The 27,807-nt window shown below is 37.3% G+C and overlaps 1 protein-coding gene across 2 annotated transcripts; it reads left to right on the forward strand.

Moving 5' to 3' along the window:
• The first annotated feature begins 905 nt into the window (after positions 1-905).
• LOC107588026 (amyloid beta (A4) precursor protein-binding, family B, member 1 interacting protein) lies at positions 906-27,594 on the forward strand. 2 transcript variants are annotated; one of them, XM_016276012.1, is made up of 14 exons: positions 906-1,057; positions 4,964-5,023; positions 5,441-5,540; positions 12,255-12,505; positions 13,687-13,764; positions 16,648-16,807; positions 20,042-20,163; positions 21,057-21,131; positions 21,404-21,547; positions 21,731-21,841; positions 23,825-23,923; positions 24,398-24,521; positions 24,633-24,679; positions 27,075-27,594. In XM_016276012.1, exons 2-14 carry the CDS (start codon positions 4,964-4,966, stop codon positions 27,570-27,572), a joined length of 1,869 nt encoding a protein of 622 aa, XP_016131498.1. In that variant the 5' UTR covers positions 906-1,057; the 3' UTR covers positions 27,573-27,594. The 2 variants fall into 2 exon arrangements, with proteins under 2 accessions (XP_016131498.1, XP_016131497.1); XM_016276011.1 differs by lacking the exons at positions 906-1,057; positions 4,964-5,023; positions 5,441-5,540 and adding exons at positions 6,707-6,766; positions 7,184-7,283.
• The last annotated feature ends 213 nt before the right edge of the window (positions 27,595-27,807 follow it).

The following is a 27,807-nucleotide window of genomic DNA, read 5'->3' on the forward strand; positions in this document are numbered from 1 at the left end:
TAAAATACTATGGAAGTCAATGGTGCCCCAGAACTGCTCTGTTTCCCACATTCTTCAGAATATCTTCCTTTGTGTTCTGCAGAACAAACACATTCATACAGGTTTGAAACTATTTGAGGGTGAGTAAATGATGACAGAATTTAAATTTTTGGGTGAACTATCCCTTTAAGACTGGTTTTGTGGTCCAGGGTCACATATGAATGCAATTCTAAATAAATCAAGCAAGCACAATGAGGAATAAAGCACAGCTTACACAAAAGTCACGTTTAAACCAAGCTGCTTTCACAAATCTGCGGGGAACCTTTTTGCCAGAAGGATTTGCTCAATACAAACATCCAGTTTTCAAATTACAAGATTGCACTGGAGTGGAGTGGATTACTTGTGAATTATTGTGATGTTTTTATCAGCTGTTTGGACTCTCATTCTGACGGCACCCATTCACTGCAGAGGATCCATTGGAGAGCAAGTGATGTAATGCTAAATTAAAAGTCTATTCTGATGAAGAAACAAACTCTTCTACATCGTGGATGGTCAAAGTGTTCATTTTGGGTGAACTATTTCTATAGCATTAATCATTTTTATAGTTGCATGCAATTGCCTTCACAACAAAAAACGCACTAGCAAGCAGGTTTATAAAATAACATGGCTTCAATTTATGTTGAAACGTATCATTGCTGACAAAAAGCAGACATGCATAACAATGGCATTAATCATTAACAGGGAGAAACGCTTATCAGTCATTGACCAATATGTAATCTACAGAGAAATAATAAACTAGCACTGGTTGGCTTGTCTCGTATGCAATCTCAGCTGTGCACTTGTATGCCGCTGCTATTCAGCGTCATGCATGGAATGCAAAGACAGGTTTAAACCTGAACTTCCGTGTCAGGCAGGAAGTAAGTGAAGTGTCAGTGACTAACATACAAGCGCTACAGCTCAGCAGCCTGCTGCATGTGGGTTGGGTGGTGTCCACCGTTAAACAGGAAAGAGAGGCATTTTACAGAAAACGTATTTATGACCCCATCACCTAGTTATTAAAACTGCCAAATAAACCAAGGTAAGTGATGTTTTTCCTCAAACAAATGTTTTTTTTGTTGTTGATTTTGTTCAAATACCTGTTACATCTGACAATAATCAAGAAACAAGATGCTTTTGTAGTGTCTCTTGTGCCTAAGATTAGTTTAATTCCTATAGAAATTTTTTTTTTGACTTTACTGATTGTTTTTATGAAAACAAAAAGGAGTTTAAATGTTAGACCAGACGCTGTATCTGTACCTGTTGTACTGATGATGTGAGTCAGTATATTTGATTCTTGATTAGGGTCCAGACATAAAGATGACATGGGCATTATTTGCTTTTGACCAATATGTTGTTTAAACTGGGCAGCTGAAAATAGCTCAAACTACTGACTCTTCTCTTCTGACTGGATTAATTGTCAATGAATTCATTATATTGTTGTGACTGGTCACCTGTTGGACACATCAAGCAGAACAAATAACACCACACCCATATCAGTGTGATATTTGCTAAAAACAATGTCTAATAGTTTTGGACTATCCAATCTGAAGACTAACAGTAGTTTCATTTATCATTAAAGCTTCTTAAGACATATTCCTAGTTTCATAGTGCATGAATGATCAGTGCACGTTATTCCAAATGTAACCATTTTTGTCTTCATAAATTTTAATCGAAATTTGATTGCGTAATGTTTAACCACTAGTCCTCAACAATCCACTGAAACACCCACTTTACAGAATCCAAACAATTCCTGATGGATAAAATCATTGTTTTCATTGAATACCACATTTCACTTGGAAATATGCCACAGTATGGAAGTAAAGTCGGGAATGTAATTTAATGTTGACTTAGAATGGATAATATGTGTTACATTTTGTAAAGAACAAACCTTATGTTTTTGCCGTTTGGCTTGTCCTCAGTTGTCACTGTGAGTAATGACTGTATGTCTGTCTCATAACACATGCTGTCAGCGCTCTAAATTAGCAAATAACAATAATTTGTACAATGGTGACTGAAGAAGGAATTAGAAAGTTGTTTACAAAAAGTCATACAGAACAATGTGAACTCCTGCATATGCATACGTTTTAGCCTCAAAGCATACTCTTTTTTTTTTTGTCTCAGGCTCTACTTTCTTATGACAAAGAGGTTTAGTGTTTCAAGCATAACAGCTCACAGTTTAAAGTGTACAAGCACGGTGACAGGAATCATAGAATGGCACACCAGCTGAGCTAAAACACTGTGCCCGAGTGTTTGATGAAGAAACAAACAGGAGACTGTTTTTCTATCAGGTTACCCCAAAGTCAACAGTCCGTCTGGGTCTGTAATGACTGTTTTCCTCAGACTAAAATAACTACTAAGGAATGATAGCATCTCAGTGATTTAAAAAAAAAAACGCATTAGCGCAGCAACATTATAGCTACTAGGCTACTCAGAGAACTGTGGAAATGAGCTGTTAAGATAGTTTTACATAGTTATTTCCCAAATCATGGAATGCTGCAAAAGAGATCCATTGTGTCTTACATTAACATTTCATTCTGCGATAAATGCTAACAAGACTGCAGCCTCAAAAATGACATTTAAAGATCAAAATATTTAGTCTGTTTAGGAATCAACTCTTATTGTTAGTGTTTGCTATAAAGCAGGCATCACTATTACTATTGCATTAAAAGTAGGCATTTGTACAAACTCCAAAGTCAATTTTGCCATATACTGTAACTAACTGTGCACTTTTCATGCTATACAAATTATTATACCATAAATTGTGCAGCTTGTTGATGTGCTATGCTATATATATATATATGAGTACTTTTTCACAGTGGACTCACAATAAGCTAGTATGAGTTGTACGCATTTATATCAGAAATGTACTTTTTAAAGAGCGAGTTAATGAAAATGAAACATATCCATCAACACAATTCAGAACTGTGTTACAGTTATCCTTCAAGGTAAGACCAGTCTGATCGCAGTATAACTAAATAACTTCCTCGATATTTAATTTAAAGCACATGCAATTGTGAGACAGAGGGAAACATTGAGCTAATTTCTTTTCCAGACCTAAAATCATGCACAGATGCCCTTGATATGGAATATTATGGTTACCATAACACTTAACAAAACAAGTGAAAATGATTCTTGAAGCATGAAATATACCGGAAAATAGATTAAACAGTATCTGTCAGATAACCAAAGGTTTACGCTGACACACGGTTTCAACAGGACTAATGCTGGGCAATTGCATGTTTTCATTTCTTCCTGTATTGGTACCTCAAATCTATGTATCATTTTTGACATTTGCTTATATTTGAATGTGAATATACTGATAATATAATGATGCCCATGCTTATCAGTTGTTTGGAAAAAGACATGTATAAGAAGCACCGTATTGTGATAGTTGCAGAGAGATAGTGAGTGTCATCTGTTTCCTGTTAGTAACTTCCATGCTTTCAACATCTTGTGAGGGGAAGTTTATGTAACCACTTCCCCATGTGTAGCAGCACACAAACAGCTCTCTGATTGGCTGCACGGCAGTACTTCATTTAAATAAGAGGACGCAGCATTGTTTAACTCACAAGTGCTGGTATAGACTCCGGCAGTTTAGTCTGACATAGTATTCATTGAAGAGCTTGTTTTTGTTGGAGTATTACAGCGCAACTCATATTTGAACGAAAAAATTACTTGTCAAATTTTTTAAAACATGCATTTTTAATATAAAATATGATTTATATTTTTTTCCAGAATGCAAAAAGATCAAGTAAACATTCTTAGATTAAAAAAGAAAAATATAAATACATTGAAGGAGGGCTTGAATCCCGTCTTCAGTGTCTATGGGATTTGCACATTTTATCATCCAAGTAAAATGTTTCTCTTTTCAGACTGAAAAGTATGCTTATTCTCAATAAGCTAGAAGATTTAAAGGAATCGTTCATGTCTGTGGCACAAACCATGCGATTCAAGCTAGCCGTCTATGTTTAAAAACTGATAACATGTGCATTAATTCAAAGCAGTTGCACAAACGAAATGCTGAATGTGGGAGAATAAGAGGGAAGTAGGCCAGAGTTGGGTATTTTGGACCAAGATTACAGATAATGTTTGTTTTATTATAGTTGAACTGCAGGCAGCTGAATAATCAGAAGTGAAGCTAACAGATCTTTATTTAAACTGGCTCATATGTGACAAAAGAAAAGTTTCATCTAGAACATGAACTGATATTTTCACTTACTGCATCTCCAATGTCTACAGTAGAATGAGAGAGAGAATGATCTCTTGGCAAATTCATTTGCATGTAATTCATACTTTCTGTAATATTGTACACTCAGGCAGTGCTGAGCGTTCATGGGCAGGATTCTGCATGTCTTGGCAAAGAACGAGTTATGCAAGCCATGCTTTTATCTATAGCCTCTGGATGGATATTGTGCAATGTTAAGCTTTGGGCGTTTTTTTTTGTTTGTTTTTTACACATTGGCACAGGTACTCTTTATTACTCTATATTGTATATTACTCTATATATGTACTCTTTATTACCAATCACAAACACTTGTATGCTGCTGTAACCATAAAAAAAAATGGCACCATCCAAATGACCAATTCTGCACAGCAGTTACAAAACTACTTTTGCTGCCAGATTATTACAACACCAGTGGGACAAAAAAACAATTGTAACTTATTAGATTTTTGTTTTCCATTAAGCCGTACTGACTTTGAACTAAACACTCTCAATGTTGTTTTTAGCCATTATTATTACAAATTAAATATAGTTCTCTCTCTCTCTCTCTTTGGCTTGCTTAGTTGGGGTTTAAAAAACACTTAATATGTGTGTTTACATTAAATGATCAGAATGCATTTTGTTAAAACTAGGCCTGTGTTCATACCTAAAGTTCTGCGTTCGGTTTCTCACATTATCATAATTCTATCGCAAATTCTCATCTCCCAACTATTCCTGTTGTAGATGGATGACATTGATGCGATGTTCAGTGACATGCTGCAGGAGATGGATCTCCTAACGCAGGTATGTTTCTCATATCCTCAAGAGGGGAAACTCGATGTGTGCCTTTGTGTGCTTTTAAGTAAAAAAAGATATGGAATAGCTTCATAAAAAGTTATATTTCTAACATTTTCTTTTTGTGTGTGGCTACTTCAATAGAACACAGCAATTATATCCCATTCAAACAGTTCCAGCACTGATATACGATGCATTGAAAATGTGTATATTTTCTTCATGCAGTATAAATTAGAGATGGTATAAGTCAGATGCTAACAGTATGAGCACAAAATGTGAAACAAAAGTGGGAAGCACACATATTAAGACTAATATGCATATCACGTTTGTATGTTAATAAGATGATAGTTCCTGTGCTGTTTGTTCTGTAGAATAGCTTCCATATTTGTCTTTCATATGACTTGTTCCTCATTTGTCTTTTCACAGAGTTTGGGAGAAGAAGCAGAGTCTGCGCCTTTGCCTAAACCTCCCTCCATTCCTGACCCTCAGGAAATGAACTTTTCCATTGGTTTTACAGATCTGAATGGTAAACAATATTTCAGGCTAATATTTTTCACAAGTGTCTGCTGTTTTACCAAGTTATTTCACCTAAAAGGCTCTATTCATCAAGTGTTGCTTTTAGGAGGAAATTAGTGATTAATTCACCATAAAATTGCATGAAATTATGTCTGAAAGCCGCCCAAAGATGCACAGACGGGGCTGTTTGAAGTGGAGAAAGGTTGTCTGCAATCAAAGCCTGATTAGCACGCTTACATATTGGCCTCGTTCAGCTCTAAAGTTATACTCGTTAAAAAAATGTATTTATATTTATGAATTCTTTTCTCATTTCTGGTTGTCACGGAGCATGACATTAATGACATTAATAAATGTCACAAATTAAGAACTTTTTAACTTTTAAACCCAAAACTTTTTAAGTTGAGGCCAGCCATGTTTTATGAATTCCCTCCCTGGTTTTAGTTAAAGGTGCAGTAGGAGTTGGAAAATGCTAACTTTAGCCTGATAGCACTGAAAGCGAACATCCCACCCGCCCTGCAATCGCTATTCAAAGCCACGCCCCCTGAACCAGTGTTAATTTCGTTGACGAATAATTTTCGTCCTAATTTTCGTCAACGAAATTTTTTCCACCGACGAAAATGAGACGATGATGAACTAAAACTCATTTTGAATGACAGAATCTATGACAGAAATCTATTAATATTTTCGTCAACGAATAAAAACGAGACGAAAATGTTAGGGAAGGATGATTTGGGAAGAGATTCGTTCAGAACGAATCTGCTGCATAGTTACGAGGTTAGATGCGTACATATGAACCGGCGGGACATAAGCTAACATTATACGCATCTACCCCACAACTCTAAACCTACCCATAAAGTCCATTTTTGCGTATCAATACCACGGGTTTTCGTTTTTGTTTGGCGTACAATTTATACGCACTTTCATGAGATCGGGTTGCAATGTTGTGACTGACCAAACAGAATCCATTATTCCATTGCGTATGGATATAATAAACAATACATGAAATGACACTGACAATGTGTGTGTTTACATTAAATGATCAGAATGCATTTTGTTAAAACTAGGCCTGTGTTCATACCTAAAGTTCTGCGTTCGGTTTCTCACATTATCATAATTCTATCGCAAAACTTGTTCTAAAGATGTTAAATTCTCATCTCCCAACTATTCCTGCTGTAGATGGATGACATTGATGCGATGTTCAGTGACATGCTGCAGGAGATGGATCTCCTAACGCAGGTATGTTTCTCATATCCTCAAGAGGGGAAACTCGATGTGTGCCTTTGTGTGCTTTTAAGTAAAAAAAGATATGGAATAGCTTCATAAAAAGTTATATTTCTAACATTTTCTTTTTGTGTGTGGCTACTTCAATAGAACACAGCAATTATATCCCATTCAAACAGTTCCAGCACTGATATACGATGCATTGAAAATGTGTATATTTTCTTCATGCAGTATAAATTAGAGATGGTATAAGTCAGATGCTAACAGTATGAGCACAAAATGTGAAACAAAAGTGGGAAGCACACATATTAAGACTAATATGCATATCACGTTTGTATGTTAATAAGATGATAGTTCCTGTGCTGTTTGTTCTGTAGAATAGCTTCCATATTTGTCTTTCATATGACTTGTTCCTCATTTGTCTTTTCACAGAGTTTGGGAGAAGAAGCAGAGTCTGCGCCTTTGCCTAAACCTCCCTCCATTCCTGACCCTCAGGAAATGAACTTTTCCATTGGTTTTACAGATCTGAATGGTAAACAATATTTCAGGCTAATATTTTTCACAAGTGTCTGCTGTTTTACCAAGTTATTTCACCTAAAAGGCTCTATTCATCAAGTGTTGCTTTTAGGAGGAAATTAGTGATTAATTCACCATAAAATTGCATGAAATTATGTCTGAAAGCCGCCCAAAGATGCACAGACGGGGCTGTTTGAAGTGGAGAAAGGTTGTCTGCAATCAAAGCCTGATTAGCACGCTTACATATTGGCCTCGTTCAGCTCTAAAGTTATACTCGTTAAAAAAATGTATTTATATTTATGAATTCTTTTCTCATTTCTGGTTGTCACGGAGCATGACATTAATGACATTAATAAATGTCACAAATTAAGAACTTTTTAACTTTTAAACCCAAAACTTTTTAAGTTGAGGCCAGCCATGTTTTATGAATTCCCTCCCTGGTTTTAGTTAAAGGTGCAGTAGGAGTTGGAAAATGCTAACTTTAGCCTGATAGCACTGAAAGCGAACATCCCACCCGCCCTGCAATCGCTATTCAAAGCCACGCCCCCTGAACCAGTGTTAATTTCGTTGACGAATAATTTTCGTCCTAATTTTCGTCAACGAAATTTTTTCCACCGACGAAAATGAGACGATGATGAACTAAAACTCATTTTGAATGACAGAATCTATGACAGAAATCTATTAATATTTTCGTCAACGAATAAAAACGAGACGAAAATGTTAGGGAAGGATGATTTGGGAAGAGATTCGTTCAGAACGAATCTGCTGCATAGTTACGAGGTTAGATGCGTACATATGAACCGGCGGGACATAAGCTAACATACACTTGCTGCACGTCTCATAAAACATTAAAAATGTCGATATCGGGGAGTAAGAGAAGAGCAGTCATGTGGATAAATCTGACGAAGCAAAAGAGGACTCAGTTCGGTCCGGTTTTCTGAGCGCAGACACTGAAGCAGCGCCTCGAGTAGCCTACTCTCTCGTGGAGAAATGCACACAAAATGATGTCGAATTGTCTGTTTTGACGAGTATTCACGTAAACACACTCGGTTACGTCTGATGTGCACATAAACAGTTGGGAGAATACTGGACGTGTATCAGTACATTGCATCCGTGTATCCGGTTTTAAAGGGACAGCAGCCTAATTTAGTTCTGTCAGGACCACTATCGTCAGAATGATAGATACTTAGCATAAAGTTTGGTTTGGCGGTATGGTTCTGTTCTGGGCAAAAAACCTCCCTGCCCATCCATGCAGCCTGTCATGAATGAGCAGGGAGAGCAGCAATAATAACCCCCCTAGGGTTAACAGAACAGAACAATGCAGATATCATTAATGTACTCAATGATATTTAAGTGTAACACTTTATTCAAGATAAAGGAGTCTGATTAGCAAGGAATATCAGAAAGCTAAGTCCTGACTGTGGCGAAAGGTGGAGCTGGGGATGGAGGAGGGTAATTTGCTCCGAAGCAAGCTAAAAAGCTGCTGAATAATACTGAATACAGCTTATATAGGAATGCCGCGATAGGTGTCGTATTCCTATAGGTAGATGTGATCAGCTGAGAATCAGCTGATGCAAACTTGACTCACGTGACCTGCCAGAACTAACGCTAAAGCTTAATTTGCTATTGTCCGAGACACTGATGTTAATCAAGCAACAAACGAAAGACTGAAAATCACGCACTGCTCTTGACTGAATCACTTTAGTAGCCCTAAAGACTAATCTAAATGTATTTATAGAAATAAATGTCTGCTTGAAAGAATGAAGACTGTGGTAATCAAGTCGTTATAAAGAATGCATAATTTGCCTTTTATAACCATTTGTATTTCATTGAAAACAAGACCATGTTCTTGTTCTTTATGAGAAGTGGTTTTATTTAATTTTAACATAAAGGCATGTTGTGTGTCACCGCAGTTAAATCGGTGTCTATTATGATAAAACCTTATTAAATTTGGAAACCCATTAGATTTTAGCTGACTAAAGTTACTGTAGATTTAGATGACTAAAATCTTATGATATTTAGTCGACTAAAACTAAAATAAATTCAGATGACTAAAATATGACTAAAACTAAATGGCATTTTAGTCAAAAGACTATGACTAAAACGAAATCAAAGTTTGCTGTCAAAATGAACACTGCCCTGAACGCATATACGCTCACAGACCAGAATACCAGAGACAACATTACTACAATAGGCTACATCAGCGGTACCCAATTCCAGTCCTCGCATTTATTTACAGAGGTATATTATGTCACACTTTTCTAGTAAGTTGCGTCTGTGTGTGAAGATGCTGCGCAGCGCAAATCCATGAATGAATAATCTGAAGTGAAGTAAACTTAATTTCTCAGGGAGTAGGGCGCAGGGAACCGCTGGGGTACATCATGTCATTCACCGGTGAGAAAACTTATAGTACAGTTAGTAAAAGTACTACAATACCAGGAAGGAAGATCTGCACAGCTTGCATGAATGCACTGATGACGTATCCTGTCTGTGCGAACAGGGTGCGCAGAGGTATGCTAATACATTTTAAACTAGCAAATACGTTAAATCTTTTTTTCTCCCGTTTTGACGGAAATGGAGAAGAAAGAAAGAAAAACGAATCAATGATTCTGACATCTGCAAATATATTTCTTATCAAAGAGGTTGATGTCAGAAAAAATATTTCAGAAGTGTAATATACATAAGAGCCCCGGGCCAGATAATATCGGCGGTCAGGTGTTAAAATCATGTGCTGAGCAATTATCTACAGTTTTTACTTTGCTGTTTCAAAAATCACTTGACCAGCATGCAGTGCCAATTATATGGAAAACTTTAACTATAGTACCTGTTCCTAAAATTAACAAACCATTAGAGCTTAGTGATTATCGACCAATTGCATTAACCTCTGTTGTGTTTAAATGTTGTGAAAGGCTTGTTAAAAGGTATAGTGGAAAAAACACAGCCTTTTCAATTTGCTTATCAGTCAAATAATGGAGTAGATGATGCTATTTTAACATTGTTACATATTGTTTATTCACATCCTGAGGGTCCTAAAAATCATGTGAAAATTGCATTAACCTCTGTTGTGTTTAAATGTTGTGAAAGGCTTGTTAAAAGGTACATAGTGGAAAAAACACAGCCTTTTCAATTTGCTTATCAGTCAAATAACGGAGTAGATGATGCTATTTTAACATTGTTACATATTGTTTATTCACATCCTGAGGGTCCTAAAAATCATGTGAAAATTCTTTTTGCAGATTTTTTCTTCTGCTTTTAATAATATTGTGCCATCTGTTCTGGTCGAAAGATTATCTGTAGATTTCTCTCTAGATGGAGGAGTGATTTTGTGGTTGCAGGATTTTTTAAGTAACAGAGTTCAACGAGTGTGTGTGGGTACCTCATTGTCTGACAAACAAATCACGAATATTGGTTCCCCACAAGGTTGTGTCCTCTCACCCTTACTGTTTATTATGTACACAAATCATTGTAGGAGTACTTGCCCAGCGAGATATTTAATCAAATTTGCAGATGATACTGCATTGGTTAGTCTCCTTAGAGGGGATGAGGACAGTCATGGACCCTTTTTAACTGAATTTGTTTCTTGGTGTGATGTATCAAATCTCAAGTTAAATGTTTCAAAAACTAAAGAAATGTGTATTGATTTTAGGAAAGAGTCCTCAACGAGTGCGACCATTATTAAAGGGGACCAGATTCAGAGGGTAGAAGAATATAAATACCTTGGAGTTGTTTTAGATCACAAACTGAGGTGGGATAAATGGACTGACGCTGTGAACAAAAAGGGCCAGCAAAGATTATATTTCCTGCGTAATTTAGCATAAGCCCTCCATTGTTAAAGGTGTTTTATAACTCTTTTATTGAAAGTGTACTGACTTTTTGTATTACTTGCTGGTTCGGGAATGTTATGGTGGAACAAAAGAGTATGTTCAGGAAAATTATAAGTACTGCGAGTAAATTACTTGGTATCCCTGTGATGGGTTTACAACAAATTTATCAGACCAGATGTCTTGGTAAAGCTATGAAAATTATATCTGATGATAGGCACCCACTCTATAATGAGTTTGAGCTTTTGCCTTCAGGTAGAAGATTCAGGATACTGGTGTTTTTTTAAAAACAGAGAGAAAAAATCTTTTATAACACAGGCAGTGTTATAAAAGCTCTTAAATGAAAGATAGGAAAGAAATAGTTTTTTTTGTCTTCTTTTTTCTCTTCTCTCATTCCTCTCCTCTTTTATTTTTATGTAATGAGCAGGTCTCATTCAGTAATTAGCACGTTTTGATTAATTGATGTTACATTTGTACTGTGTCTATTGTGAAATTTATGTTGTACTGTCGTTTGTGAGAACTGCATATTGAAACAAGACACTGAAACTAAATTTCCCTAAGGGGATAAATAAAGTTACTACTATTACATATGTTGACAGGCAGGTAGGAAAGCCAATTATAATGCTCGGACCGAGCGTTTTGATTGGACGAACATTTCTTTCTACGCCTTCCACAGAATATATAAATACATTTAGACCACTTAACTTAATGATTGCTATGGGGATGTGAAGAGACTTTCAACCAGCATAACAAAAAATGTTTCTGAAGACAATCACCTATTGCACCTTTAAATCCTGGCTGCTCATGTGGTGGGAAATTGTTTATTTGTGGCCACAATATCCAACATAATCTCATGGAAATTTGTAAATATTTAAAATTTTAATGAATTGGTGGCTTGTTTGTGTGTTCATACTTTGTATCTCCTTTGTACATTTTCATATGTTCTACTTAAGTCCCAGTGATGGGGTTGGGTGGACCTTCATGCTTATAATTATTATTATAACTCTTATGTTTTGTAGCATGTTCTACAAATTCATATAAATAAAAATAAATAAATAGCACACCTTAAATACTTGATAAGATCAGGTTGCTGTATTTTGCTATATTTTGCCCCCCCTCCATTGTGACTTTTTTTTCTTCTTTTTTTCGCATTGTGACCTCTAAAGCATCTCTGCATGATCTGGAAGACAATGACTTGGACGCCTTGATGGCTGATCTGGTGGCAGATATCAGTGCCACGGAAGAAAAGTTTGCCACAAAAAGAGATACGTTTACGGGGTCAGCCCCAGTTGCCCCAATACCCTCCCAGCCTCAGAATAATTTTAGCCTCCTAGTGTCAACTGACACCTTTAGACCTGCAACTTCCTCCAACTCCATTGCAGCTCCGCCCCCACCACCCGCCTCCAAACCATCAAAAGTAAGTATCTTTCTGAATGGTTCGCACACCCTCAGGCCTCATGTGGTTAACACGTACATAGTTGAAGGTTACAGGCTTTATTTTAACTCAACGAGGCCAAACAACAGATATGAGCAATTATAATTGAATTTAAGTGCAGCCAACAGTGTAAAACTGCAATAACTTTATGAAGTATGAACCTTATGAATGTCTACAATATCCATTTCTACTCAGCATGTAAAAAAGCTTAACCATAAAATATAATTTTCCTCATGATTGCAATGTTAGCTCAGCCGGATATTCATTGAATGTTATTTTATGTCTAGACCAGTGCTTGGCAGAATGTACAACAGGAGATATCCAGACGTTTTTATAATGTAGATCAGCTCTGTTTTAAAACCTTAAGTGAGATACCTAACAAGCACTTAAAAGCATTACAGATGTACTTGTACTTCACCGATGTGAAGGCTGTTCTACAAGTTGGGCAGCATAATTATATTGCCTTCCAAGAAGGATAGCATTACGTACATCCTTCTTTGGATCCCAGAATGCCTGGTGATATTTTGGAATATAGGCTATTGTACAAACATGAAACTATTTGTATGTATTTAATTCTAATTAATCACATTACTAGCTTAGCATCATGCTAACGTTAACTCTATCGGAGTCAACACGCTTTGTATACTGTTGAGCGTTCAAAATAAGCCTCATCTGAGGTTTCTATTTCTGTTAAGATTCTCTGACCTCAGACTACAAAACCAGACAACACTATACCGTCTTCCTTTGACTCTCTGCAGATTAAATATAAAAATGACAAAGTAAACCTTGCATTTCCCATATGCAGAGCCCTTTAAAGTAGGGTGACCATACGTGCCATTTTCCCAGGACTCGTCCTAGCCAGGATTTCTATATTGCCTAAAATATCTAGGTTTTGGCTTTGTTTGCGTGTGCAGACCGATCGGTGTATGACATCAAAATACCATATAGACGGTTCCTTATGCTTTCAAAATGCTCTCGAGGTATTTTGATGTCATACACCGATCGGTCTGCACACGCAAACAAAGCCAAAACCTAGATATTTTAGGCAATATAGAAATCCTGGCCAGGGAAAATGGCACGTATGGTCACCCTACTTTAACGTCACACTGACGTTATGAAATGAAAGGCAATGAAACCACAAACATCATTTTGTTCCCCCTCAGGAAGAACTAGAGGAACAGATGAAAGCAGATAAGATCAAGCTTGCTTTGGAGAAGCTAAAGGAGGCCAAAGTGAAAAAGGTGAGAGATACAGTTGTTTTAATCATTTTTCCGTCTTGAATGGACTTGAATGATGTCAAGTATATTATTTATTGCAGTCAGGCACTGCTCATGTTGATTCATGCTGGCTTTGGCTATTCTAAAACAGCTGGAGACCGTTCCTAAATCCATTTATCAAGAATGTGAGTCATTTAACTGCAAAAATATAGATGTTTTTCATGGCATCGTTCAATGCTGTGGGGTAGAAATTGCTGACTGCATTAGGTAGATAGATGAGAGGACATCCACCACACTGATCCATTTCTAAAAGAGTAATAACATCAGTCAGATCGGGGCATTCTGGAGCATGCCTGCACCCTGCTGAACGCGCTGACATATTCCCTCTCGTGGAAGCCAAAGGAGGCCTTATGAAGGACATCCCTTAAGAGAAATCATAGAATAAATAAAAAGAAACTGGAGATTTGCACCAACACACAACACAACATTTACTAAAGACATGCAACTTATGCATTTGTTGGAGTTTCCCATTTCAGATGCAAAATGTATGGAAGAAGAACATTTAAATAAACATAACATGATTTACTAAGGTTTGAAGTAGTCAATTTACTGGTATTTGGTCAGAAATTTGACTTTCAGACTTTAATTAGGTACCTTATCCCAAACAGCAAGCAATCAGCAAACAAAAAGTATTCTTACTAATTATTTGTTTAGGGTTATCAGTTTAATATTGTGTCTGGATGCTCACTTGAAGTTCACTGGATGCACAGCCGAGTCACAGACAGTAAACACAAGTAATACATGTTTTCCCCATTATATTTCTGGCATACTCCATGCTCTTGCTATACCACAATAGGACAATGGATTTGGAAAGTTTGGTTTGATATGTGCAGTGTAACACAGTGTTAGAACATTGCAAACCATATTATTTTGTAAATAGTTCCAATGTTCAAGCTTCTTTAGGTCTCTGCCTGGACTTGAACCTGACCCTCGTCAAGTTTCTGTCTTGACTTCGACTCAACTATTTTCAGGTCTCTGTCTTGACTCCGAGTCAACAATTTTCAGGTATTTGTCTTAACCCAGACTCAACACTTCAGGTCTCTGTCTTGACTCGGACTCAAGCTTCTTTAGGTCTCTGCCTGGACTTGAACCTGACCCTCGTCAAGTTTCTGTCTTGACTTAGACTCAACTATTTTCAGGTCTCTGTCTTGACTCCGAGTCAAAATTTTCAGGTATTTGTCTTAACTCAGACTCAACACTTCAGGTCTCTGTCTTGACTCCGAGTCAACAATTTTTAGGTATTTGTCTTAACTCGGACTCAACGCTTCAGGTCTGTCTTGACTCGGACTCAAGCTTCTTTAGGTCTCTGCCTGGACTTGGACCTGACCCTCGTCAAGTTTCTGTCTTGACTTAGACTCAGCTATTTTCAGGTCTTTGTCTTAACTCAGGCTCAACCATCTTCAGGTTTTTGTCTTGACTCGGACTCAATACATTTCAGGTCTCAGTCTTGACTTAGACTCAATCATCTTCTGGTCTCAGTCTTGAATCAGTCTAAACCTTTTTTTTAGGTTGATGTCTTGACTCTGACTCAACACTTTTCAAGTCTGTGTCTTGACACAGACTCAATCATCTCTTTAGATTTATGCTTGATTCAGACTCAACACTTTTTTAGGTCATGGTCTAGAATTGGACTTGACCATATTCAGATCTCTGTCTTAACTTGGACTCGATCATCTTCAGGTCTTGGTCTTGACTCGGACTCATCCCACTTTTGGTCTCATTTTTGACTCAGACTCGCATGACCTGGTCTCAACTACACAACTGTCCAAAATGATTGTTAGAAATGTATAGATCCATAATCATACTATCAACAATTGTCAACAATTTCATAGGTTATGAGTATTTGTTTTAGATCCATAATCATACTATCAACATTTGTCAACAATTGCATAAGTTAAGTGTATTTTTTTAGATCCATAATCATACCATCAATAATTGCATAGGTTATGTGTATTTTTGTGTCTCGTAAAGTATCATGATAAAGTATCATGACGACTAAACATTGTCTCTTGAGCAATAAAGGAGCAAGCTTTGAGCAATAATTGTTTGCAGTAATAAGGCTCAGACTGCAGGAGGGATTAACAGTCTGGTTTCTAATTAGTCTGGTTATAGGTTACATGAGCCACACTAATTTAATACCTTCACCGAGTGATCTAAAGTTGGTTACTCAAAGTGGTTTACCCAGTGTACAGTATATGTTGTAACAGTGATTACAGCAATGATATATTTAAAGTTGCAATGATAACTGAAACAATGTGGTCAGTACAAAACATGACTACAATCAAAATTAGACCATTTTGAATGCACTAAGCTACACTTTCAGCATGACTGTTGATATTCAAATTTGTCGATGAGCATTTTCACGCACCATTGCAGAGCCACACATTAAAGTTCTCTTTAAATGGATTGTCATACCCATCCTTCCCATGTATTTCACAGAAAATGTATATATCTATAAGACCATTTATATATCTTGTTTTCCAAACATTTATACATAGGCCCTGTTAAAAAGACCAGCATGGCTTGTCACCAGTGTGTGCTTATGTTAGGCTCCTACCAGGCTCCTTAAAATATTTAGGTTTCAACTAAATTTTGTTTAGCCAGAAGTTCCACTTTGCAGAATATTCTGACCAAGAACTGGATGACATCTTATGACCAACATAAACTGTAAAGTATCCAAACAGTTTGCTTTCTTTTACAGGGCATGCAAAGATTTTGTTGAACATATGTCAACAAACTTTGCCATAATTCCAAATGCAGATGCAAATCACCACACACAAAAAACAATGCATTTATGCTGTTAACTACAGTAAGCTTAACCTTGTTATTTATGGTTTGTCGTGATAGCTGGTCGTAAAAGTGGAGATTATGGATGGCAGCTCAAAGACTCTGATGGTGGATGAGAGACAAACAGTCAGAGATGTGATAGACAACCTGTTTGAGAAGACACATTGTGACTGCAATGTGGATTGGTCTGTGTGTGAGACCAACCCTGACTTACAGACTGGTGAGTATCATCCAGGTACACACAGACCTGCATGTCCATTCAGTTGCCATCAGCTTTATAAGGCTGAATTTTTCGAAGATTATGAAGTGTGTTTTTACTGGCGTGCTGACAGCCAGGCTCCAGTGAGCTCACAGTACAGAGCTGACCTACCACTATACACATTCACTCTCATACACCAGACGACAGGTGGGTTTAATTTACTGCCCCAGACACCATCACTCAACCTCCCTATCATGAGGAAATTCAGTCTTTATGATCAAAATCCCCAATTTCTCTTTCTCCATCTGCTGCGAGGCTTCATCTGCAGCAATTACCATATGTTTGCTTTCTGGCTGCCAAATTTGAGATGAATAGACTGGATTTATCTTGTGTTATTTCATTTGTTCTTATCCCTAGCGAAAAAGAAGTGCACCTGTGGTGTACTTTAAAACATAAAAATATATTTAAAAACAAAAACGGTACTTGCAGATAATATATCAATGGAATAAAAATGCCACGTAAGTGTACGTAAACATTGACATTGATTTTTTAAATATACTTTAAACATTTCACATACACTACAAGTGCACATTTAGTGCACTTCTTTTTCACAAGAGAAAAGAACACATGGAATGGTGGAAACCAAATGTTATAGTTTAACAATTGGCACTTGAAAAACTTGCAATAGACCTCTTTGTTGTCAAAAGTATCTGTCCCTCATGCTGCCTTCTATTGGCATCTCTCACTGAAAATGAACTATCAATGCAATCTAACCAAAAGAACGTAACTCACCAGTGTAAGGAACAGAGTCAAACTTTAACTCTGATAAAGATCTTTTAGAGAAGCATCATCTTCGCATGATGATATTTCCATTTGTGAGTGACTTATAATCATGAGGGAACATCTAAACAGCTCTGACACACAGACACAGAGTACTTTCATACTCTATTGCCGTTTCTTGCTGTCTACATATACAGCTCTTCACCACCATCTACTCCCATCCATTAGAGTACTCTCATCGAGCTGAGGGACACAGAAAATCATACATACGCAAGGAAATAAGCACCCCCCTAGGGGCAGCCGTGTATATGAGCAATATCACTCGAGTATGAGAGCGATACTGGCTCTATATCAGCATGGCTGTGATTAGGCCAGAGGCACGAGACCGCAGGCCGAGTGCTGGAGGCAATCACAGCCACTGATATAGAGCCGGTATCGCTCTCGTACTCGAGTGATATTGCGTTTATACAACAGTTCGACGGAACGTGTGTAATTAAACAAGAAACAATGGAGTGCCTAATAAACCCCTCTTTTGTGTGGAACTACTTCCTTCCACCATGGATTCAAAGCTCAAGTTGACAGTTAAACATACGTCACTTTTAGAATTCGTATCAAGGGCATGTGCTGCTTCAGTTAGATTATTAGTGAGAAATAATGAGGTTATAAGAGAGAAACAATGCAGCGAGACGTGCATCCAAATGAGAGAGAGAGAGAAACCGCGAAGCTAGACGTTTCATCTTATATTAACTAACGTACTCTACGATTAGCTCAGTGAATAATTAAAAAAAACATAGACCCGGCTAGAACAAGCGGAGTGCTACAAAATTGTGAAAGGGCATTCCTGTAGCGATACCAGTACAATATCTCACAGTTCTCAACCAATCAGATTTGAGAACCAGAACGAACTGTTGTATAAATATATATATATATATATACCACAGTGTCTGGGTTGGCACCAATGCAATAGGAGGTGTGCACAGTAAAAACCCAGCATTTGGTTATTAGTTAATGACTTTATGATAATCATTTTGGTAACACTTTAGAATAAGGAACACACATTCACTATTAATAAAGAGTTTTCCCTCAATAAACTCCCAATTTGCTGCTTATTGGAAGTAAGGTAGTTGTTTGTAATAGTTATGTTTAGGTATTGAGTAGGGTTAGAGGATCTAGAATGTTTGTGCAGAATAAGGTACAGGTGCATCTCAATAAATTAGAATGTCGTGAAATTTATTTCAGTGATTCAACTCAAATTGTGAAACTCGTGTATTAAATAAATTCAATGCACACATGCTGAAGTAGTTTAAAGTCTTTGGTTCTTTTAATTTTGATGATTTTTGCTCACATTTAACAAAAACCCACCAATTCAGCCTTCAAAATTGTCTCTCAATCATGGGGAAGACTTGCTTTACAAATACTAATAAACAGCCAGTATGCTAATAATATGCATGCTAATCAGCAACGAGTTAACTGTGTTCCCTAATCTAAAGTGTTACCATCATTAGTATTTCTGAAAACTGGATTTTTCTGTTACTTTCAGGGGATCTTTCAGCCTTATTCCAGTAAATAAGCCAAAGTCATGTTAAGTTAACCGTTTAAAAAAGAAAGCAGCTTACACCAGTTACTTTCAGAGGAAGTTCTGCCCTATATTTGAGTTTGCTGTGTACTTCTCCTGCTTTACAGCACATCCAGGCAGCTGTTTCAGGCAGCCAAGACCAAGTCCTGTCTAGTTGAATAGGGAAATTATTAAATTATTACACTCTAAAAAAATGCTGGGTTGTTTCATAGTATTTCTGAAAACTGGATTTTTTCCTATTATTTTTCTGTTACTTTCAGGGGATCTTTCAGCCTTATTCCAGTAAATAAGCCAAAGTCATGTTAAGTTAACCGTTTAAAAAAGAAAGCAGCTTACACCAGTTTCTTTCAGAGGAAGTTCTGCCCTATATTTGAGTTTGCTGTGTACTTCTCCTGCTTTACAACACATCCAGGCAGCTGTTTCAGGCAGCCAAGACCAAGTCCTGTCTAGTTGAATAGGGAAATTATTAAATTATTACACTCTAAAAAAATGCTGGGTTGTTTCAACCCAACTTTGGGTCAAATATGGACTAACCCAACTTTTGGGTTAAAAATTTAATGTAAAAATGTAACCCAACGGTTGGGTTAGTCCAACAACCCAGCATTTTTTAGAGTGTACAGATGTAACTACAGGTTTTTTTTAAGTACAATGTAAAAAACTGTATGTACACAATAAGTGCATTGTATCAAATCATTAATTTAAATTTGAAGTATAGTAGTTAAGGCCACCTATTAAAAAAGTGGGACCAAATATTTTAAGTTGCTGTGGATAAAAGTGTTTGTCAAATGAATCTTTACAGAACTTGTGCATAAGTTTGAGGGGGTGGTATTGACTATCAATATTTAGTTATAAAAGGGACAACAATAATGACATTTGAACTGAGTTTGAACTTTCCACAGAACGGGGGTTTGAGGACCATGAGAACCTTGTGGAGCCTCTTTCTACATGGACAAGGGACACTGAAAACAAAGTGCGTTTTCAGGAGAAAATAGACAAGTATGAAGTGTTCAGAAACCCTCAGGCAAGTGTTTGGACAGCTATTTGTGCTTCTTGATGATACAGATTAAATTACTAATAAATAGCTAATACTTTAGGGACCAGTTCTCACTATTATCAGGCTGCTAGCATAAAGGCTGTTTATTTGTACTTATAAAGCACATATTAATGCCTTATTTTGCATGATTCTTCTACAGCCCTTAATCTTACCCCGTACCTAAACTTAACTAGTACCTTGCTAACTACGAGGGAAGTCGTGGCCTAATGTTTAGAGAGTCGGACTCGTAACCCAAAGGTTGTGGGTTCAAGTCTCGTACCGGCAGGGATTGTAGGTGGGGGAAGTGAATGTACAGTGCTTTCTCCCACCTTCAATACCAATACCAATACCACCTTCAATACAACGACTGAGATGCCCTTGAGCCCCCAACCCCCAACTGCTCCCCAGCAAAAAAATGGCTGCCCAGTGCTCCGGATGTGTGTTCATGGTGTGTGTGTTCGCTTTGGATGTGATAAATGCAGAGCACTAATTCCTAGTATGGGTCACCTGTCACGTCACTATTAATAAGCAGCAAATTAGTCAAACTAAACTAAAGTGTGACCAATAAATAACTTAATACAAAAGTGCTAAAAATAGTGGATCCTTTCCTTTGCTTGTAATAACTGTGACATTTCCAACACTAAAACAACTCCTTTTCTATATCTTCTCTATTTCTTGTGCCCAGTAAGTTCACTGAAAATGGAACATAAATTAGAATTAGAAAAGCAGTTAATCTAATGGTAGAAATCTAGAAGTGGCCATTTGTGTAGAAAGATCTGTCTTTAAAGGTGCCTCATGACATACATGAATACTTGATGATTAATTACTGAGATTCTGCTGAATGCTAATCAACATTAAGTGCATTCCAATTTCTTTTACAGAATTTTTATTTGTGGAAAAAGGATAAGAAATCTCTAAAGGACATGAAAGACAAAGACAAAGAACAGCTTCTGGAGGTGCGTCTGGCTTGAACTTTGATATAATTGAGAGGCTTTATCTAAAGATACAGATGAAGACATTTATCAAAAGAAATGTAATGGTTTCATATTTATCATCATAACCGAACACTCTTGATCAAGTAATGCAGGTCTTAACAAGTCTGATCCAATTTCGACATAATCACCCTCATGTCATTCCAGTGTGTGTTCTGCAGAAACCGATATGGAACAACCTGAGTGTAAGCGAATGATCAAATTCTTCATGTCTGGTTCTGCATTTCTGGGTGTAGGAGAACTTCTGTGGAGCCTCCGTCATTGTGCCTGACCTGGAGGGTGTTCTGTATCTGAAGGAGGATGGCAAGAAATCCTGGAAACAGCGCTACTTCCTGCTGCGGGCCTCTGGATTGTATTACTCACCCAAAGGCAAGACAAAGGTCAGCAAACCAGACAGAAAAACATACAGTGTATTTTGACCAGACATGGAGTTCAGACAAATCCTCACTCATTAAGCTCAATGTACATTGCATTGCTATAGTCCTAAATAATAACTGGCTTGGTGAAAAGGTCAAGCAACTAAATTTCGGTGAGTAATGTTTTTTTTGCTCTGTCTTCATCAGGCTTCACGGGATCTTGTGTGCTTGGTGCAGTTTGATAATGTCAACGTCTACTACTGCAAAGAATACAGAATCAAATACAAAGCACCAACAGACCACTGCTTCATTCTTAAGGTACGGTTTCAGCCCAACGTTTAGAAAAAGAAACGCATCTAATTGAATTGAATGTGCACTTTAAATGTACTTGACATTTTGAAACATACAGGTGCATCTCAATAAATTAGAATGTCGTGGAAATGTTCATTTATTTCAGTAATTCAACTCAAATTGTGAAACTCGTGTATTAAATAAATTCAATGCACACAGACTGAAGTAGTTTAAGTCTTTGGTTCTTTTAATTGTGATGATTTTGGCTCACATTTAACAAAAACCCAAGAGAAGCTTCACAATTTTTCTTGACATGATTGTTTATAAGGAAGATCAATTTAATAGTAATTTTAATTGCAATAAATAAATAAATCAACAAACACTCCCCTTTCTATAAAATACACTGAATTGTGACATGGACATTTTTAAAACCAAAACAGAACTTTTCATAGACATGGAAATTAGCAGTAGAAACAGGCAGAATAACTAGGGTTGTGGTACTTGTTTTTCTCTTGTTTTACTTGAAATCAAACTGAAAAAAAGTCTCTCTGTTCTCATTCTCTGGATAATGCAAAGAAATTGCGCTTCTGGAATTTGGGCCCTAAAGCAAATCCTCGTTTTAAAATGCTGTTCTATCAGCAGTACTAATGGACATGAAAGCAGACGTAAAAGACGTGAGGCTTATAGCACCAGAAGCTGTAAATCACATCCCAGAGCTTGTCTGTAATTAAAGTCTTTGCACACAATTTAAAATAACTTAAACTTAGTTTTCTTCAGTCTACACTGTTACATTGTCTGTACTTCTCCTAAGAATATGTATAAGTGGTGAAAGTGTGAATATTGGTTAATTTTTCTACTAATTTTAAACGAGGCTAAAGATTCTCGTTGGACAAAGTAATGATAACTTCACTTTTGAATAAAAAGCTATTTCACCAACATCAATCCACAGGAGACAAAAATACCTTACTGTATACATGATTATAACAAAACCAGGTCCACTGACATGGTAACTAACCTCTTGCTAAGGAAGCATGACAAATCATCAAACTGATTTGTAATACTTTCCGAGGGTGTTTCAGGCTATGCTTAAGTTAGGATTGTCTGTGTTTTAAGTTAGTCAAGCAATTGGGAAATAAAATGCAAACATGATCAAATGCAATACATGATGTACACTCTTAAAAATAAAGGTGCTTCAAAAGGTTCTTCAAGCGATGCCATAGAAGAACCATTTTTGGTTCCACAAAGAACCATTCAGTCAAAGGTTCTTTAAAGAACCATCTCTTTCTTACCTTTTTGTAATCTGAAGAACCTTATTTCGCCACAAAGAACCTTCTGTGAAACAGAAAGGTTCTTCAGATGTTAAAGGTTCTTTATGGAACCATTTAGACAAAAAGGTTCTTCTATGGCATCGTGAAGCACCTTTCTTTTTAAGAGTGTAGATCCAAAGATAAACCTAGTGACTCACACTATGCTCCAACAGAAAAGGACATGCATTATTTGCACAACTTGTGCAATAATTCAACATCATCAAGTACAACATTGTCTCTGCCTCTTTTAGCAATATTGATGACAAATCCTAATGTATGGCATTAGAGGGGGGGATGGCCATCAAAATTGTGATTTTATTGTGCCATCTACTGTCTCTGCTATGCAACTGCAGTTCAGTAATAATGTTAATATCCCCAACTGTCTATTTGGAGAAAGACTAATATGATCAAAACAGAACTAACTTTGAATACCCTTAATAATTTGTTACCAACCCAAACCAAAGAGAAAAACACAAACAACAAAGTGTATTTTCAGGAAAATGTACAATGGGACTAGAGCAAGAAGATCTTTTAAAGATACAACATCTGAAAAATACTAAGTGGTTTCACAAATCATCAGGAAATTATGTGGAATGTAATAGGGAATACAACCAAATTAAGTGTTATTAGGTATCTTGGCCTTGTCAGATGTTTATATCAGAGTACACAGTGGTTGATATGGTTACTGTGATCTGTTTTTCAGCATCCTCAGATTCAGAAAGAATCACAATACATCAAGTATCTGTGTTGTGATGATGAGTGGACCATGACTCTGTGGCTGACTGGAATACGTATTGCAAAGGTGAGCAGAAACCAAGCCACAGAGCATACATTTGTAAATATTTATAAAGTAGAGAATGATAAATCCAAAGAAGACATGAAGCATTGGCATTAGAAATTCTAGTTTACAATACAAATATGTACACTGTAAACTTTAGCTATGTTGTGTTCGGCAAAGTTGTTGAACTTTGTCTTGGGTATTAAATGAATAGTTCACCCAAAAATGAAACCATTTACTCACCCTCAAGTTGTTCTAAAAGGAGATATTTTGAAGAATGCTGGTAACTGGACATTTGCTGGTACCCATTGGCAACCCAATGGCTACAAGCATCTATTTGGTTATCTTATTTTGTGTTCAACAGAAGAAAGAAACTCAAACAGATTTGGAACAACCTGACAGTCAGTAAATGATGACAGAACTTTCATTTTGGGGAGAACTATCCCTTTAAGTTCTTCTAGTATTAACGGTCTTGTTTTGTCATGATTTCTTTCACAGTATGGTAAGCAGTTATATGACAACTTCAAGGTTGCTGTGAGGAAAGCTGCAGGCTCTGCAACATGGGCTAACCGCACTATCCAGGCCTCCTCCAGTGCATCGACACCCTCCCCTACACCTAAAGGTAGAGATGATGGAGCTCAACAGATCATCATAAAATGTATCATTGATCTTGCTATATTAACATGTTAAATGATTTTGAGGACATTTAGAAAGGCTTGTATATATCTTTCAGCCAAAGCTGCAAATGGACATGCTCCTCAGCCTGCAGTGGAGACCAAGGTACCTCTCAATATATCAGCTGTTTTAGTAATGGAGAACATGGTTTAAAAAAATCACTAATATTATCGGTAACACTTTAGTATAGGGATCAGTTCTCACTATTAACTATTTGCTTATTAACATGCCTATTATTAAAGGGTTAGTTCACCCACAAATATGTCTTTCTTTCTTTAGTCGAAAATAAATTAAGGTTTTTGATGAAAACATTCCAGGATTATTCTCCTTACAATGGATTTCAATGGCTACCAAACGGTTGAAGGTCAAAATTACAGTTTCAGTGCGGCTCTACACAATACCAGACGAGGAATAAGGGTCTAATCTAGCGAAACGATCGGTCATTTTCTAAAGAAAAAAAATGTATGCTTTATAAACAAAAATGACCGCCTTGCACTGCTCTGCGATGCACGTCCATGACTTCACGTAATACGTAATTACGTTGAAAAGGTCACGCTTGATGTAGGCGGAAGTAAGGTTTCAAAAGATTTAAACATCCAGGATACGCACACGAAGTGACCATTTTAAACGATAAACTGACACAAAGACATTTGAATATGTGTCATTGAACATACAACAACTTTTGGAGGGTCCTCCTTTACATTTGTAAACACTGAGTCGGTACTTCCGGCCTACGTCAAGCGTGACCTTTTCAACGTATTACGTGAAGTCGTGGACGTGCATCGCAGAGCAGTGCAAGGCACATTTTTGTTTATAAAGCATATACTTTTTTTTTTTTTTTTAGAAAATAACCAATCGTTTTGCTAGATAAGACCAAGCGGCAACCTCCCGCTCTCTCTGGTGAAGCCAACGAGGAAGTGACTTAAACTGTATTTCGCCAACTGGCCGCTAGAGGCTGGCTGCAATCGTTTTGCTAGATAAGACCAAGCGGCAACCTCCCCCTCTCTGGTGAAGCCAACGAGGAAGTGACTTAAACTGTATTTCGCCAACTGGCCGCTAGAGGCTGGCTGCAAAAGGGAGTCAATCCCATAGACTCCCCATGTTAAAATGCCCAACTTTACAGCAGAAAAAAACATGTTTACAGCCTGGTTCAAAAAATGATTTTGGTCTATATAGCTAATTTTGCCCTTCATGACAACTGTGAGGGGGGTGAATTTTTTTTATAACTCATCCGTTTAAATTATATTAAGCCTTAAAGTTCTGCATAATTAAGGGCGCGGCCACTTAAGTGACAGGTGGATTGCCGCTGCTGTCACCACCGTCGAGCTAGGTGGGCGTGGTTTCAGCAACCTGCTCCCGCCTCTTTGCCCATTTTCGATTATCCGGGTGTGACACGCTGCCAAGATGGCGACGGCCGACTCCGCCTACTTTAGGCTTCAAAAACGCTCTTCGGAACCCTACGGGTGACGTCACGGACACTACGTCCATGTTTTTATACAGTCTATGGATAAGACCCTTATTCCTCGTCTGAAGCTGCACTGAAACTGTAATTGTGACCTTCAACCATTTGGTGGCCGTTGAAGTCCACTATAAGGAGAATAATCCTGGAATGTTTTCAACAAAAACCTTAATTTCTTTTCGATTGAAGAAAGAAAGACGTAAACATCTTGGATGACATGAGGTTGAGTGAATTATCAGGAAATTTTAATTTGAAAGTGAACTAATCCTTTAATTACTCCCCCTCATGTCCTTCCAAACCCATAAGACCTTTGTTCATCTTCGAAACACAAATTAAGGTATTTTTGATTAAATCCGAGTACTCTCAGAACCTCCATAGACAGCAACACAACTGATATGTTCCCAGGTCCAGAAACGTAGCAAGGACATCAGTAAAATAGTCCATGTGACATCAGAGGTTCATCCGTAATTTTACGAAACTACGAGAATACTTTTTGTGCGCAAAGAAAACAAAAATAATGACTTATTGTGGAAAGAGTATCATGAAGTATGCTTGCTTCCGCTTCATGTAAACGACACATGCGCATGGCACTGTTGCTTATTTTGCATGACCATATTCTACATCCCTAATCCTACCCAATACCTAAACTTAACAACTACCTTACTAACTATTAATAAGCAGCAAATTAGTAGTTTATTAAACAAAAGTCGTAGTTAATGGTTTGTTATTAGCGAGAACTGGACCTTAAAATAAAGTGTGACCATATTATCTTATTAATGGTGTTTTTAAGTCATGAAAATGAAATTACTTTTTAAGTACTGAACTTTTATTTCATTAATATTATATTTTCTGCAAGTAAAGATAAAATGACATTTTTAAGACTTGAAGTACACTGCAAGTGCACATTCAGTACAATTAGGCACACTTCTTTTTCACAAGGCTATACATGTATATGGTTCCTTGAGAGCTGTTTTAATCTTCTTGTAATGTCATGATTTATTTAGAGTTCTCCTGAATGTTATTTTTGGTTTGTTTTTGAAGGGTTCTGGCAACCAAACAACTTTTCCACCACCTCCGCCTTCAATGGAAATCCTGCCTCCTCCTCCTCCCAACACAGCCAAAGTTAACAAGTTTCCTCCTCCACCTCAATTCCCACAATCCTCCTTCCCACCTCCACCCATGGATGACCTGCCTCCTCTACCACCTCCTCAAGAAGATGCCGAGCTGCCCCCTGAATTCCTGCCTCCACCACCACCTAGTTTGACATCTAACGGGGGAGAAGCGCTCCCACCACCACCTCCAGACCTCTTTGCGTCTCTTCCACCACCTCCTCCTGCTCCCCAAAACTTTGCATCTGCAGGTGGAGCACCGCCACCACCTCCACCTCCACCACCGGCTGCCCACAAACCCACCGACTTCGTCAGAAAAGTGGCTCCACCTCCACTAAAGAGGACTACACCTCAACTAACAGCGCCATCAGGTGGAGACTTCATGTCAGAACTGATGACAGCAATGCAGAAAAAGCGCAGTCACCAATGAACTTGAAGACAGACAGAGCTAATTGACATGTTTTTATAGTTGGACTGAGGAACTGACCCCCGACCGGTTTTTGGTGTGACATTAGGACAAATTGGATGCTTTAATTTTGTTGTTGTTTGAAATGTTTTTATTACACCACAAAACTAAAAATGTGTAAATACTTTGTTCTTATGCAGCTACTTAGATTATATACTGTATGTATTACAAATATGCTATATCATCATTGCTAATGAAA

This window comes from Sinocyclocheilus grahami, unplaced genomic scaffold (genome assembly GCF_001515645.1).
Source record: "Sinocyclocheilus grahami isolate Dianchi unplaced genomic scaffold, SAMN03320097.WGS_v1.1 scaffold98.1, whole genome shotgun sequence".
Taxonomy (NCBI): Eukaryota; Metazoa; Chordata; class Actinopteri; order Cypriniformes; family Cyprinidae; genus Sinocyclocheilus; species Sinocyclocheilus grahami.